Source organism: Bacillus rossius, chromosome 1 (genome assembly GCF_032445375.1).
Source record: "Bacillus rossius redtenbacheri isolate Brsri chromosome 1, Brsri_v3, whole genome shotgun sequence".
Taxonomy (NCBI): Eukaryota; Metazoa; Arthropoda; class Insecta; order Phasmatodea; family Bacillidae; genus Bacillus; species Bacillus rossius.
In genome coordinates this window covers 75,839,232-75,855,939 of record NC_086330.1, presented here as the reverse complement: position 1 = coordinate 75,855,939, position 16,708 = coordinate 75,839,232, and the positions used below count along the sequence as shown (strand labels likewise).

The window sequence follows — 16,708 nt, the reverse complement described above, 5'->3', positions numbered from 1 at the left end:
CATTTGTTTAAAGAAAATTTTGCAAGTGAGCACTTGACGGAGGTCGGGCGGTCTAGCTGACGTCACAGAGAATGTCGGGAGGAGGTTCCCGCTGGTGATGGCCCCACTTCATCTGCTGCCACCACGGCCGCGCGCTGCGTCCTCCAGGAGAGAGCCACGGAGCGCAGAGCAAACACGAGGCGCAGCGCTGCTTCTGTGCCGCTCAGCATTTCCGGGTGAAGGAGCAGAGGGCTGGGGGGGGGGGGGGGGAGTTTACCCTAGACCGAGCGGGCACTGCCAAAAGGCAAGTTGCTTATCAAAGTTTCATAGCCGAACAAATGCCACGGCATGTTTTCTGTCGCGGGATGCAAAACAGAGCCAAGTGCGTCGGTTTCACGAACACATTTCCCCGTTGGCCTCTCAGGCCTGAGGCATTTGCGTCCACTTACGGATCTGTCTGGTTGATTGTAGGATTACGGTGACGCAACAGTGCTTAAGGCGAAAGGACATTCAGCATTTGGGTACGAATTATAGTTTTTTTTCTCAATAAATCAAAATAAAAATGGTTTAATTACGGGTACGTATGCCATGACTGCACCCACCATCTTAGGTTATTTGATTTTGCTTACTTTTTTTTTTTCATCTAGGACAATTACTTCTGGTGTTTCATAAGCATTTCATTTTGTTTGCTGTAGAAAATTCTGCCGCAAAATATATCACCATTATATGTTATATGTAATTTTAAAAAAATTGGGGCAAATATTGGAATTAAAATATTTACCTGCGACGTGACCACTGACTACAGCTGACTACCAGACGCAAAATTGCTTCTATTTCCTCATGAAAACCAGCACGTGGGTACAACACGGTGAGTGAAGTACAGCCGTGTGACCTCCCAGCGAACTCGCTGTGGCTCTGCAAGCACGCCACGAGCTGCAGGCGTGTTCCCGGGGGTTTTTTAAAAAAAAAGAGTCGCGACGAACTCGCCAGCCAATCGCGTTGCGCCACGCCCCGGGGAAGTGCAAAGTTATCTAATTAAACGCGAGAACCCCGGCCGGGTTGTAGCAGCGCCCAAACACAAATAAACAAGTCGCGGAGAGCAAACTCGAGCAGGCTGTGTGGCGAAGCGTCGGTGTGATTCCCTGCCTGCCCGGTGTCTGTGTTTGTGCTGCGCATTAGCGCAGACACACCGCCCTGCCGCGGCACGCAGGCTGCCCGACACAGGAACAAATGTTTACTTGTTTATTTCGAAGGATATTGACGCCGAAGAGTTCCGCTGGCGAACAAACCAGTCGCGGATACACACACGTCCGGGGCGTGTTTTAAACCAAGGCCAGTTGGCGCAAACAGAGAGAATTACATGGACACGGTGTGTTAGCCGTGGGTCGGTAGGATCGATCGAGTGGGAAAAAAAAAGTTTTAAATAATTTGCAACACCAATCCAAAAGATGGATGAAAAAATAATAAAATCATTGCTAATTCTCTTAGCTAAAACTTCAAAACTTCCATCAGCTGTCAGTCAGTCGGTATCTTCGGATTATTCTGAATTTAACTAAGTTTTCTACTAACTAGAATTAAGCCTAATACACCCAGATTTAAACAACGTAAGCATAAATTATAGTTTCCTCCTTCATTATTGTAAAAAAAAAAATCTCCAAGCTCAACCATTTTAATTGCATTCCTTGAATTCGTACATAGCTCACCTCAAAATATTGGCGCGATACCAGATTCAAAGTTATTTTCACCTTACTTAAGAGTAAGCATTACATTTAAATAATCAAACAAGAGAGTGAAAAATTGTGAAACGGCTGAAGATCGTATGGAGCAAGCAAATTCTCTAAGTCGGAACCCGCGTCACTAAGAGTCACTACGAAAACTTCTGCTGAGCTGCACATGCATGCAATGTAACGTGCTTGTGTGTCAGGTCGCAGTGTAGATACTCACTCCTATGATGGCGTTCAGCTCCGTCATGGTGACCTGCTTCGCCCGGTCCACGGCCGTCGCCACCTGCTGCTGGTGCTGCGGGCACAACACAGCCTCAGACACCCGCACAACACAACACAACACAACACAACACAACACAACACAACACAACACACCCTGGATAACAGAACACTGCGCCCCTTGGCACCAGTGCTGTAAGTCGAGACACTTGATTTAACAACAGGAAATTACATCGTTGCTTCAAGTATGAGACGTTATTTCTCCAGTGGCTCTGACCGACAAAAGAAGCTCGAAACGCCACGCGATTCGATCAATTCTGGGATAGATTGACCGTACCACATTAAACAAAAAACCTTTTACTTGTTTGAGCAATTATTTGTTGGGTTGATATTGGGAGAGAGGGAGAGTACATAACTGGTGGATGCGGTGAGAGAGCCTGGCCACACTTCGAAGCCCGTCATCTCGAGACGAGTCCAGACCATCCTAATACGGTCTGCTATCGTTTCTAGAGATCACTCCACGCAAATGCTTAGATGGTTCTTTGCTGGGGGGAATGTATATTTCGCGTAAAACTTTCCTCCAGACTAGTTACGTGTAACACTGTAGCATCGTTTGTCTTTCTTTTTGTTTCATTGCAAATTTTTTATGGACGTCCATAAAAAAATTACAATGAAACAAAAATGACGCGAAAGTGCAATAACGCGGCATTAGAGGCGGGCGATAGGTGATCCCACAGACCGCAGCACTTGCGCAATGCATGGGTGGAGCGGTGGAAACGGGAGCACTCCGAAATAAACCCCAGCAGCTCACGAAAACGTCCGCCACGCTTCCCTACTTGCGCCGGCAATGTTGTTATACTTTCAAAGACAAATGTACAAGGTCACTGCATTGAATTCCATAGTCGCACGCGGCCTTTTACAGAAATGTCGTGGATTCATTTATTCGTCCGGACCACAGTGCGCCACAATTCAGGCAATGAAAACCACCCAGCAGCAAAACTAGCCCAGCCATGTACGCCTACCTGCCGTTGTAACGTGAGGACGTGTTCCCGCATGCAGGACCATCTAGTTTTCCTATCGCCAAACTAATTCGCGAAATTTCCGGTTCTCTTGTACTGGGCACGTTTCCTTGCTGTGAGACGTTATGTTCACTGAATCACTTGCTTTTTGAAGTAATAGGTACCAGGTCCGATAGCAGACATAACACGAGTAGGTATATAAATGTGGGGACTTGTTTACATCAAAATCAGCGTACAAGTTCCTCACACATGATCAGCCGTTTTGCAGGGTCGGTGCAAGGTAAATTGGCGCCCTAGGCGAAAAACCTTAATGCCTCCCCCCCCCCCCCCAACCCGCCGGACAACCCAAAAAAAATTTTTTTTTGCCTCAAAATACATCACGTAAGCCTAAGATTTTGTCAACAATCAAATGTAAGCAGGCTTGTGATTTTTTTTTACTGTTTTACTTATTAAAAATCATAAACAAGTCACCGTTGACTTTAAATAATTACTTATATCAATATAAACATTCCGAACTGTTACAAAAATCCATTTTCATCTAGTTTCAATAATCGTTAAACATATCATATCAGCTGTTATGTGTCGTGCTGCGCCGCCCCCAGCTACTTGGCGCCCTAGGCAGTTGACTAGTTCGCCTATATAAACGCGCCGGCCCAGCCGTTTTGGTGCAAAATGACGTCAAGATTAGCCTCACGTCAAATAAATCCGGGAAAATTGCCCTGTTCTTTAATTTACCAAACGCTGTTTTCTTGTTGTGGGTGACTTCCAAATACTTTTATTTTATTTAAGGTTTACAAGGTCCGATGACAGAAGCTGTTTAAATCTATGAATGAGGGAACTAAAGTATTATAAAATAACTATGTACTCACCTCTTGCGACAGGAAGGAAAGGATCTGTGCGATTATCGCGTTGAGCCGCTTCGCGATCTCAGTCTGCAACACACAGGACGACGTGGGTCACAACTTCATTCACGACAATCTTCAATATAGTTATCTTCACGTGAACAAAACTATGCTATGTCTACCTCCATGTGGTCTCGCGTCACACTGCGTAACACCTTTCATGTAGCAAGCAACAAACATAACTAACTATTTACAAGTGATTGTTCGCGAAACGATCAAATCGAACAACAGTTCCAGTTACCGACTGCAGAAACCAAAACAGGCTGCTGTTGCTGTATAGGGCCTAAATAAGAACATTTAAACATAAGAACATGATGTCGCATGTACAACTACAGAAGCCCGCCAAACAAAGTCACACCAACAAGAAAGAAGTATGGAATAAAATGTTGGTACCCAAAAACCCATAGACAAGGTGAACACAGGGACAGGTATATTAATGGGTTGTTGGTACTACACAATTGTTTATGTAATAAACTATTTTTTCAGAAAGTTACGTAAACAATTTATTCTTTTACAGGGACTGGAGTATTGGTACCTGATTCCTTGTAAACATGCTAAATACTGTGATATCCTTTATGTGTTCAATTTTTCTCAGTGCATAAAAAAGGCGCGCGTAGCTTAAGAAGCACAAGGGAATTTAACTAATGCCCTAGATTAATGAATGCTGGCGTCTAAGTATGGAATTTAACAACATTTTCCCTTTGAGTCGAAATAATAATATGCATTGTCCTCTAAATCAGTGGCCAATTAATATTTTTATAGCGTGGAATTGGTTTCAGAGTGTATTTTCAACTTTATTCTACACCGTAAAGCAAAGGCGTATCCATGGGGGTAAGATGGGGAAGCAGCTGACCCCCTTCAGAAGTAAAAAATAATTAAAACAAAGAACTGTAGTTAACGAAAATTAGTAACTAATCCTCACAAACTATAGTTCAAAAATGTTTTTAATAAGTATTATTCTTTCTCTTGTGATTGTTTATTATTGTATTGCACCATAGACACTCCTCCCCCGTGAAAGAGTCCCTTCGCCTCCTGTTCTATTTCGAGTTGGATACACCCTTGCCGTACATAAATATATATACGCTTTAGACCCATAGTCACGCGTAAAGACTACGAGAGGCTTTGATGCACGTGCCGGTGTCGACCTTAGCAACACGATGTGCTCGTAAGATATTCTCTCACGGAGTGAAGCCGCGTGTAGGTGCCCGGTCGCCCTGACAGAACACACGACACAGCCACCTCGCGGGAGCCAAGTGCAATAACTCACAAGCGACTGGGAAGAAAGGGTAAACACGTGAAGGACAATTCAAGTTGGTTCACAGTCAACATTTGCGTACCTGCTCGGCGAGAGCACATCAGAACATGTTTGAGTACAAAATGCATTTTCATTAGCGCGCAGAAACGTTATCAGAGCAAATATTAGCCTCTGAGCAGCAGGCGCGGTGAGGTGCAGACACACGTTCTGCGAGCAGTGCAAGAAGGTACTACAAACAACTGGAAGTTCTAAAGGAGCCAAGCAGGTTCAATAATTAACTACTGGTAGTAGAGAAGACCTTGAACATATACATCTGCTACAGTTCTCTTGACACGCCCTTGACGACGACCCTGTAACAAAGTGGTTATCCAATCACGTGCAACCCACCAAAGGCTGTGTCTTTGTTATCGACCAATGAGCGCTGTACAAAGGCTTGACTATATAAAGGCAAGTTGAGTCTATCCTGGAGAGAAATGTATTCGCAAAATAAAAGTGGCTCTATAAACTATAGATAGCCCTACATGAAAAATGCTAGAATTTACAAAGCGGAAGCCCTGAATACAGAGTAAAAATCTGACGGACTAGTACAATTATAACAAACGTCATCGATTTGTAGAGGCCCTATAACTGTTTATTACTTTTGAAACACAGTTAATTTGTTTTGAATCGAGCATGTTTCATTTATTGGTGTGGTTGAATTATTGTAAGAAAGCACTTGTCAATGATTATTAGCGGCCAATCATATACATCTACACTTGTAGTGGTTATTAAATACATATATTACCTAGTCAAATATTTATACATAAATTTTGAGCCATTGAATAGCACAGCATAAAAATTCTAACTTGCTTGTACAATATAACGACAAACTAATGGCTCTCTAATTAATTAGGACAAAGAAGAAATAGAACCAATAAAAACTAACTATGTAAAACTAGCTAGTATTACCTACGGCTGGCTTCTGAACTCAGCACCGGTAAATGACCGCGATAGTTCCCCAACCAAGAGTGTCCATAGCCCCATCACTGTTCTGTTTTGTTGTAATCTATGAACACTGTTGTAGATAAGGTGACGATTTTTTTCACAGAGCAAAAACTAAAATTCTTTGAACAGTTAAGTTTTTTATTACTCCTATAATAAATTCTTTCAAAAAAGATTACAAACACCAATTTTGGACAATATTTTAAAAATAACTACTGAATAATAAAACCATAAAAGATTCGGACACAGTTTTATCAGCGCAATCATGTGAAAAACGGGCATGTTTACAGAAACTATTCGTAAATTTCGCGCTAAAACCACCGTAAACCTGAACTCTACAGCCTACTCTGTAAGTATCTAAGCCACGAAAACATTCCGCTGATATAATCCGCAGCTACTAAAGGTAATAAGCATCGGTTTGGAATTGCTACGATAAAAGAGATCTAAGTGAATTGTATATCGGTTTTACAATGTTAATAATTATATGATGGGTTGCTCTTTTTTTTAATTTTATTGATTTTTTCCTTGTGGGTGTAACGTTTTACTTCATTGGAACATAAGGTTTTAAAGTATATTCAAATTCGTATAGGACCTTTTCTCTTTGACATCAACAGTTAACAGTATGGTCATTGGAGGGGGTAATAGAACCATCCTATATAAAAATTTAAAATATATAAAAAAAACTAAACTGAAGCACACAGACGATTCAAGATGGCGAACTCGGACACGACTGTCCTGGACTCGCAGTCTTTCCACCCGACGTCGCTCGAATGCAAACATTCCCCAAGCCCCTTTTTCCCTGCGCCCGCAGGTTTTTCCTCGCCGACACTGTTTTCCCTCCGTCTTCCCCCACTCCCTCCCGGTCGGCAATCGAGGCATGAAAACGTGGCGTTCCGCCCGCGGCCAAATTAATGTAAATATTTGAACGCTTCTGAACAAGGCCGTCGCTGGCTAGGGTGGCAGCGGGAGTGGGGTGTGAAGAGACCTTTGGCAGAGGAAAGGGTTAGAAGAGAACGAAAAATAAGTGGGAAAGTGCGAAAGAGAGCGAGGAAAGGAAAACGGGGTCGCGAAGAAGAGGGACATGAATATGCAAAATCTTGCGCGCGGGAAAGAGACGGCGAGGTGAAAAGAGAGCGCGCACTCCAAAGTAAGTAGAGAAACGCAGAGGGTTCTGGAGCACTTGCGGCGGTGAACGAGTGAAGAGGGGGAAGAATAGGGGAAGGAGGGGTGGCGTGGAGGGAATTGGAGGTGGCTAGGCGGGCGCGCAAACACATGTCGGAGTCCCTGTGAGGGGAGGGGGAGGAGAGAACTTGCGCGCGCACGTCTGTTCGAGTATAGGGGCGCGGCTGTTGACCGAACGAGGGAGAGGCTAGCTGGCTCGAACGACGTTCGATGGGGAAGGCTGACGTCGAGAAGTGTGAGGACAGGGTTGAAGTGGAAGAGAGGTGAAAGAGGCACTAGGGAAGAATCCTGTAGTCGCGCATTTCAAGGCAACCTGAGCCGTAAAATCGTAGAACCAGTTACAGCTTTACAGAAGCCACCTAGGTATACACTGTTTACTCATAGTCTCTGTTTTACATTCACATTATATTTAGCTGTGTACATTTTAGCCGTGTAACGAATTTTTTTTTGCTGGCGTGAGAATTATGATAATTTTATAGATGTATTCTGCTCTGAGGATCTTATTCAAATTAAAAATAAATATTGAAGGACAATATGGACTAATTTTCATTAACTGTTACAAAAGAGATATTTAAAAAAAGAAGAAATAAACAGATTTTGATTTTCATTGAACGACCAAGATAAGCGTGCTAACAAATAAACTATTTCTAAACATAAATCACCTAAATACGAAAAATGCTGAAAAGCTGTCAGCGTATTTGTTCAAAACGTTTTCGCAATGTGTCACCTCCGGTCTGTTTCAATGCCTGTCTAGCCAGCAAACATCCAATCGTTTTTTTTGTTCTTGAATGATCGGACCCTCTAACTTGACACCTCCCTGGCTCGAAGTCAACTGTAAACATTTAGCTCTAGAGTGAGTCAGATGCATGTGGTTGCGTCAGAGAGGATGATGTGTTACTGGAGACCGGACAAATGCGCGGATTCATTTCGCGATAGGCTAGTATTTCAGCATGTTTTATCTTTGTGCTGCTTCTACGATTGTGCCACATTCATTACGAGAACTCTGAGCCAGTGAAATGCCTGCAAAAAAAAAGTATAGTGTAGAATCTCATGCATCCCAGTTTATAAACCTCATAAGTCAGTGGCTAATGAACATGATTATAGAGAGAATATTGGGGTTCGTCCTAGAGATTAATGATCACTCAACACGTGAATTATCCCATTAACTAAATATCACCATTAACATAAGATATTCGCATTATTATTATAATTAGGCAACAGACAAGGCTGCAAACAGTTGAAAAACCTGTCATTGATTCATGTGGTACTTGACACCCCCTGAAGGAAGAGAAACCAATTAAAGTTGTAAACATGCGGCCCAGTCATGAGGAACCAGGACAGAGTGTACATCCAATAAACAAACGACAATTCCCGGATTATATACAATATATGTGCCATTTAGATGTGCAAATATCTAAGTATAACTCAAGCTGTAACTGTATGCCCCCAATGTGTGAAATAGTGGGGCGTTTACCATTGGTTCAAACCGCAGTGTTTTCCGGTCGCTGCTGACAGGAAACCTGATAGGTCACTTCGGCCACTCTCCCCACTCGCACTTAACTGTATCTTCGTTTCCGGGAACCGACACCCCGGAGCAGTGAAGGGTACAGAAATCTTTTCAGGGGAAGTGGGGATTTTGAAAAAAAAATTGAATAAATAACATTTTAAATGTGTGTTCAAAAAAATTACATTACTATTGACACTAACACACAGACATACGGACCTACAGTAGTAGCCATAGGCGACGTGGCTTCTCACACAGTAACATACTGTTTTCACTGGTATTTTGCAAATTTTTTCATTGCTTCCTACCCCCCTATACCTCCCACCTGTGTCCACCATTGCACCAAGAGTTTTGCAGACTCGCTCTTTCACATGGGGGAGACCTAGGGTTGTTTTTTTATAGTAGTTTTGGGCGCACCCACCAGATAGTAGCTTTAATAATATATACTTTAACATAGTTACAGTGAGGGTGAGAAGTAATTCACAAGCTATCATCAGGCAAACTCCAACTCATTTATATAGAACATTTTTTTATGTTACCAAAACAACATTAAATGTTTTTCGGTCTGATTAAATTTATTTCACTAAGCAATTAGTCGTCATTAAGTTAAATTAACATTATAAACCTGACACAATGGATTTGTATCACCCGCACGAGTTTTTTTTTGCTAGTACTATGTAGTTATGGGCCCACCCGAAAAAATTGCGTCACATGTCACTCAAAAGATGGTTTCAGTTTCCACAGAAAGAGTTGCACTTGTATATCTCTCTCCTTGTTCAATGCTCTTCCGCACGCTCTGTCGACGACAAATTAAGTTTCACCCACGCTCTGGCCGTAACCCCCCTCCTGTTTTTCACCCTAGGGTGGCTCCTAGTACACGCGTGATTCCCTCGACTCTTCTTCCACCAATCGCTTCATCGCTAACCCCTCGACCGGGGTTCCTGATCAGCATTCAGCAGCCGCGTCATTTTGAGGGACGCCGTCTGCAACATGGGGACGATCCCGACGAGGGTCCCAGGCCCGTCTCATACACGCATACACACCCTTCCTGCCCCCCCCCCCCTCCACGGGCCACAACCACCCCTCGAGGCTGTCTCTATTCATCGCCGCGCGCGCGGAAACGCCTGGGTGTAAGAACCAGCACCGGAGGGCCACGTCCGACACCGCCGCGAAGCGCACGATACCCATGTATTATTCATCGCCTCACCCCGCGCGCGCGATCCCGGCGCAAGAACCAGGACGGCGGGCTCATTAGAGGCGGCAACACCAGAAATTTTGTCCCTCCCTTTTGTGCGATAAAAAAACTGCTGGCGACTATACAGTATAAAAAATCGCAAAATGCATTGGTTCCAATAATTTTTGAAGTTACACTTTTTTTAACGCGTCATGAAAAAATGATGAGTGAATTTTTATAATGCACGCGCAGCTTGCAACAAAAACTTACAGGATAAAAAAAGACTACATACAAATAAAAATGTTATGTTTTTATGGAATATATTTTAGATTGATATTTTGTTTGCGAACTCTTTCAAGTGTATTTATATAAGTGAGGTTATTTTCCTGTATATATAATTTATTTGCATTATAAGTAATAAATTAATACTTTATTATTTAATAAATAGTTAAAATTAATAAATTTGAATAAATGTTCAGCTTATTTATAAAATACCACGATTAATTAAAATTCATCTCGATTATTTTACTTAAATAAATATTTTTTTAACGTGTTTATATTAATATTGAATACTGAGTATTTATTAAATGTTCTATATAAGGTTGAATTTATACTTTACCAACCGTATTTATAATATCATTCCAGACATTTTATTATTTTATTTATATGAATTATTTGCATGCAAAATTAAGATTATTTTTTACTACACCAAGTAAATAAATTATATGCGTGTACAGTAGTACATAGACCCATTTTTTTAATGAAGCGACATAAAAACGGTGAATTTTTGACATAATTTTCTAGAATTAAAACATGTCCTTATCTTGACACAACATTTCCACAATACTCACTAAAAGAAATCTGAACTTATCTGTTAATATGTCACCATTTTACTGCATGTACAAACACTGCAACTAATTCTGACACCGTATCCTGCTATCTGTCACTAATATTACGATTATTAGATACATTATTTCGGCAACACAGAATACAAACATTCACGGATTGTATATGTATACATTATTAAAGAGCTCAATGGAGCAAACCGCACAAAATATTGAAATATTGATAAAACTTTGTGATTCCAAAAAAAAATTGTTTCGACAAGCATTTTTTTTTTTAAATTTGTATATGCAAGACAATCCTAGCAGTTCAGTATTATAGCAGCTGAGTTAGCACCGGCATTGTTAAAAGGGGGGAAATGTGTCCATGGCTGTTAGCTTGAAATGAAATGAACACGACAGATAAACACACGCTGTTATAAAATATCGATTACACTTCGCCATTATGAATCACCATATCCGCCCGTCGTGTAAGCGAAATAACCTACACCAACTTGGCCCCTGACGAGCGGCCGTGCCGTCGAAAGGTACCAGGGAAACCACGCGGTCCACGCTCAGTGCGAACGACGAGCACACCTGCCTGGTCCTTGCGCGCAGGCGGGACGGTCTACGACTGTTATGAAGCACGCCTCGCCTGTAACAGTGTCATCATGACGGGGCCGCACGCAAACGGTAGTTGATGAAGAGGGGGAAAAGGAGGGACGGTGCGAGCATGGGAAAGCAGGAACGGAAAGCACGAGGGTTGCAGCGTCACGAAATAGAAAAGGGGGGAGGGGGAGGGGGCAGGAATGCGAAATGATGTTCCGGGCGGGAACATTAGTTGCTGGGTGGGTGGAAGGGGGGCCAAGGGGAGGAGTCAGTCACGATCGGCGCTAGCACGATGACGCTAGCACGTGAACTGCCTCCCCACTTAAAAAGGAAAAACGTTCACAAGATGTTGGAGGGGGGAAGGAGGTTAAACATTCGTGCTCTTCGAATGCACTGATCACCACGATAAACTTAATTACAGTCGAACCACCCATTTGACGCGGGTATACAGTAAAACATTGAATAAATTGACACTAGGATATATTAGAGCCCATGTTATTACATGTAAAATATGACAAAATACCTGAATTATAAACTTTTTTACTTTTTTTTCACTCGTGTGAATGGGCCAACAGGTACCACAGAGTCATTCGTAAAACTTTGAGGGACATCTGGCCCTTAACAGGACCCTAATTTTCTGTAACGTGAGGTGCAGGTAGTCAATGAATTCATTGGTTCTTTAGTGTGTATGGAAAACACGCCAATCTAAATAACTGGGGTCTTATTTGAACATAGAAAACGTCTTCAGCATGTCAACGATTCCACTTTCTGCTGTTATAATTTTTCTCAAGAGACAAACCGAAACAATTCTGTGTAACTGTAGGTCATAAAATACAGATATGATAATCGGAGTAAGCGATGTAGTATTTCTTATTTTGACAAACGGGTATCATAATCGGGGTAACCGATATATTATATATATATATATGTATTTCTAATTTGACGTGTTTAAGATCAAAATGACTGAAGCACAAATAATTTAATGCGCAAACTGTGTCGCAGCTTTTATAAGCCCAGGTTTTCTAAACAAAACTATTAAAGTTTAATGACAGTGCTTTTTGTACTACTCCAAAAAAATATATCCAAACAGTGGATAAGGTAAAAACGTTTTGCACGCTTAATACATTATTTTAGAGTTCTTCAGCTAACTCAATAAAGGCTCTCTAATGGATAGGTACATATGAACTCATATTTTCTTGATACATAAAAAAAATTGTCGAAGGGACCTTAAGACAAGTAACTCACGCGGAACGTCGTTGACTGTGCAGAACGTGCGCGTAGATGAGAAACTGCATTAGCTTCGCCAGCGAGAGTCGCCCTAAGCGCCGTGCCTCCCGGCAGGAAGTGCACAGACCTCGCCAGTTCTCCGACTATCCCTCTACCCCGACCTCTGCAGCGAGGGGGCCCTTCCGACGGCCCCGAGGGAGCGGATAACCAACCCGGCGGCTCGGCTAGGGGGCTCGGAGGGTCGCTGCCTCGAAGCAGGGGATCGATTCGTTTTTCCCCGCACGGGGTGCAGAGGGGCGGTGGAAGGAAAGTTTTTCTTCCGTTCCCCCAGGTCCCGCCCCTGGATCCCCTTCCCCCAACCCGCCAAAACCCATCGTCGACATAACCAACCGACCCAACACAACCTCTCTTGCTCCCCAGCTCCACCCTTCTTTTCATCTTCCGGTATAAATCCCGTAATCGGATACCAGCTCCAACGAGGGTATCTGGGACCGCACGGCACGCATCTTTTCTACTCCCTCTCCCCTCTTTCCGCGTCTTTCTCTCTTCTCCGCTCATACATGAGCGAGGGGCTCATGCCGTCACCCTCTCGGCCGCCCGGGAGACGTCCTCCCCTCATTGGTTCCGCGCGCCGAGGCTGAAACTACACTCACTCTACCTAAATAAGACTAAATGAACATGAAAAAATGTATAAGAACAGAGCGTGTAAAGTGCACTTTATGCTGGACAGAGATGAATACTTCAAATATATAATGAATTAGAAAATATTCCATATTTAGTTTTTAGAATACTCGGACGTTAACGTAAATGAGTAGTTGTAAATTTGTATATGTTGTACAATAACTTTTTTTTATTTCTAAGACATTAACAATTGTAAAAATTTAGTTTATTAAATATAGTTTAACTTTTGAAGTTATACTTCTTTAGGTGCGTTATGAAAGAATGATGAGAGTGAATTTTTATGATGCATGCACACCATGCAAATTAATTTTCAAACTATGGAAAAAAAGGCTACATTCAAATAAAAATTATAATTGTGCTTTTAAATCTTATACTTTAGTGATCATTAAAAACATTTATTTATTTTTAATATTAGTGATGGAAACTATGTTTATAAACTTTTTCAAGTGTATTTTTATAAGTGAGGTTGATCATACTTTAGGCGAGTTATGAAAAAATGATGGATGGGAATGAATTTTTGAGATGCGCGCTCAGCATGCAGCAAATATTTACATGATAAAAAAAGCTAAATACTACTATATATATTTGGTTGTAAATAATATACTTTAGAGATAGATAGTGAATACTAGTCAATATCATCAAAATAATTTATTTATTGTGAATATTTGAAACCCCTGGTTTTGTTCTGGTTTTAGTATTTAATTATTTTTATAGTTAATTTAGCATATTTTGCACTTGTGTTGTACATAATTCTTATTTTTTGCCGGTTTAGTTTAGTTAGTTTTTATGTTAAGTTCATAGTTTTATTTATTGTAATCGGCGATTTTTTTTAGACGTGCCTAAACGGAAATGATTTTTTTAAGTTAGCAAGACCTCAAATGATCTGGAAGGTTGGAGAACTTTCTGGTTTGGTATAATTTGTAAGGTATTTAGTATGTTGAAAGTAATTTTAGGGTATTTTATTATAATATATTTATCTAGGTTTTTTATAGTTTTAAAAACACCACCGCTGCGGATTTGCGTACATTTTTTTGACCACGTCAGCACTGAACCATTTGGTGTTTTCAAGCACACAATTGAAGGCTGAACTTTGATGTTGGTCTTGGATTCGCGAGACTGTTAAGTAAACTGAAAGTAACATTTAATGGATTTATCAAGAAATCGCCATCACCGCTTGACGGACTTTTGACGTATTTTGTTTCAAATGTTATAAAAAAAATGTAAGCACACGCAAAGAATTGGAATGACTGGGATAAGACTATTAATTAAAATGAGGCCAGGCTTTAATGTTTAATTTGTTGTAAAAAGTAATCGTAAATTTTAAGATGGTTATATATTTATTATTTCCTTTCGACGTAAATTTTAGAATATTTTGTATACTACGTCTTTTATATATTTTTATTGGGTTAACTCCTGTTATAGGGTATGTTTTGCAAGACATCTCAAAACCATGTGTATGTTCTTCTAAGCTATTTTTAAGAGTCTTTATGATTTTTATAGTAAATCTTTAATAAATGATAATTTTGTATTTTTTATGCTACCGCCTACCTATACTCCTATATTTCTTTGCTTAAATGTTTTCAAAATTTAATTACTGTTTGGTATTAGTATGCTGGCTCGCTTTTAGACGCGAGAGCTAGTTGGTTAATTTCTGCGGCACTTCAAAAATTTTGTTCAAGTGTGCACCACTTTGGTTTAACTTAGCTCTGCAGGGTGCTGGAGCTATCACTGACCCAGGGCACGGGTAGTGGTAACATATTAGTGATATAAATTGTGTTCATAAACTTTTTCAACTGTATTTATATCAGTGAGTTTATGTTCCCGTATGTATAATTTATTTTCATTATAAATTATTACATAATTTTTATAACTATTAACATTAACAAATTAGAATAATTAGTGAACATATTTATTGATTTTCATAATTAATTAAAATTTATCTCAATAATTTTACTAAATTAATTAATTAATTTTGATTAATGTTTATTTAATATTGAATACTGAGTATTTATTAATATTTTATTGAATTTATACTTTACCAACAGTATTTATATCACTCCAGTCATTTTATTATTTTATTTCTATTAATTATTTGCATGTAAAATTAAAGTTAGTTAGTTTTTTACACCAAGTAAGTAATACTTCTAACGCACGTAAATAAGTACACGCACCCATTTTTTTTATTATATTCAACGGAAATAACAATTTTATTTCCGAGAGGCCAAAAAAAAATTGCAAGCTCATCTCATAAGGTTATTTCGAAGCTTCGTGCGAGTTGCACACCACACGCCTGTCACTGTCTGCTGAAGATGAAGACGAATACTCGTGCAATACGGAATGCTGGCGCACGGAACAGACGAGAGCGACGCGGAGACGCGGTGACGCCGCGTGGAACACGAGCCCAGGTGCGAGCGGTGCTGGAAAGCCACGTGAAGACGAGGACCCGGGCAGAAGAGGCCGTTATGCCCCTAATGGGGTGCGAATTAAACACCGCGGATAATTCTGTGCCCAGCAGTTAGCGTCAAAGGGAAACTCGCTTGACACGTTATAAAAATAAAAAAAAGCACCCCGGGTTGTGTGTCACCTGGCCCTTAAAAAAGGGCGGGTTACGGGCGTGGCTAGAGGAGCTAAATTACTAATAATCGTCATGGAAATTACAAGCTCGTAGTTTCTGAACCTTTTTTTTTTAATATTTATTTTAGGTGCTCGAGGAGTAAAGTGGGGTAGAGGAGGGGAGAGGGGTATTAAAAAACGCCCGTGCCTCGCGGCGGTAATTCGCACGGCCCGCTTCCCGCCGACGGCAACATTCCGAAACGAGGCGCTGGGGAGTGGAGGAGGGGGGGGGGGGGGGTAAAAAAATTCCAATTAGTCGAGGGGGGATGATGATAATAACAAGTCCGCCGGTCGAAGGGGCGCGCGGTGGGGGAGACGCCCTCCCGCCCCTCCTGCCAGACGCGTGGCAAGCGCCCACGGAATATAGCTAGCTACGTATATATGTATACGCGTATACACGTCCCGGGGTTTTCGGTAATGTATATAAAACTCCATAACCCACGCCGTGCTCTTCTGGGATTCAGCAGGCACTTTCCGACCAAAAAAAAAATATATATCTATATATTTTTCCTCTCTTTCTCCCGCGCACGTACGGAAAAATCAAACAAAATCATCCGAGAAGGATGGAGAGAGGGGTCGGACCGTTGCCATGGAGACGTGACGTCACAAGCCTGCATGCGGTCGACTCCGCTCTGATTTCGGCAGCCCCCCCCCCCCCCCCTTTTCCACGACCAACGGGGGACCCTAGCAAGGCAAACCACCCGCCATCAGCGCATTTTTTATTTGTTCCTCCCATTTTCTACTCTTTCATCTCTCTCCAGCGCCCACCCCCATACCCCTTCCGCAAAACCTTTTTTTCCCTATCCCACACCCTTTTC

At 41.4% G+C, this 16,708-nt stretch overlaps 1 protein-coding gene across 5 annotated transcripts in view; it reads right to left on the bottom strand.

Annotated features, from left to right (window-relative positions):
* Positions 1-16,708, bottom strand: part of LOC134538005 (transducin-like enhancer protein 4) — a 237,887-nt gene that overhangs the window by 112,389 nt on the left and 108,790 nt on the right. For all 5 annotated transcript variants that reach the window (XM_063379005.1, XM_063379006.1, XM_063379012.1 and 2 more), the window contains exons 5-6: positions 3,811-3,873; positions 1,924-1,998 (exon numbers count right to left, since the gene is read on the bottom strand). In XM_063379005.1, the coding sequence (XP_063235075.1) occupies positions 1,924-1,998; positions 3,811-3,873 (138 nt within the window). The remainder of the gene's footprint in view (positions 1-1,923; positions 1,999-3,810; positions 3,874-16,708) is intronic.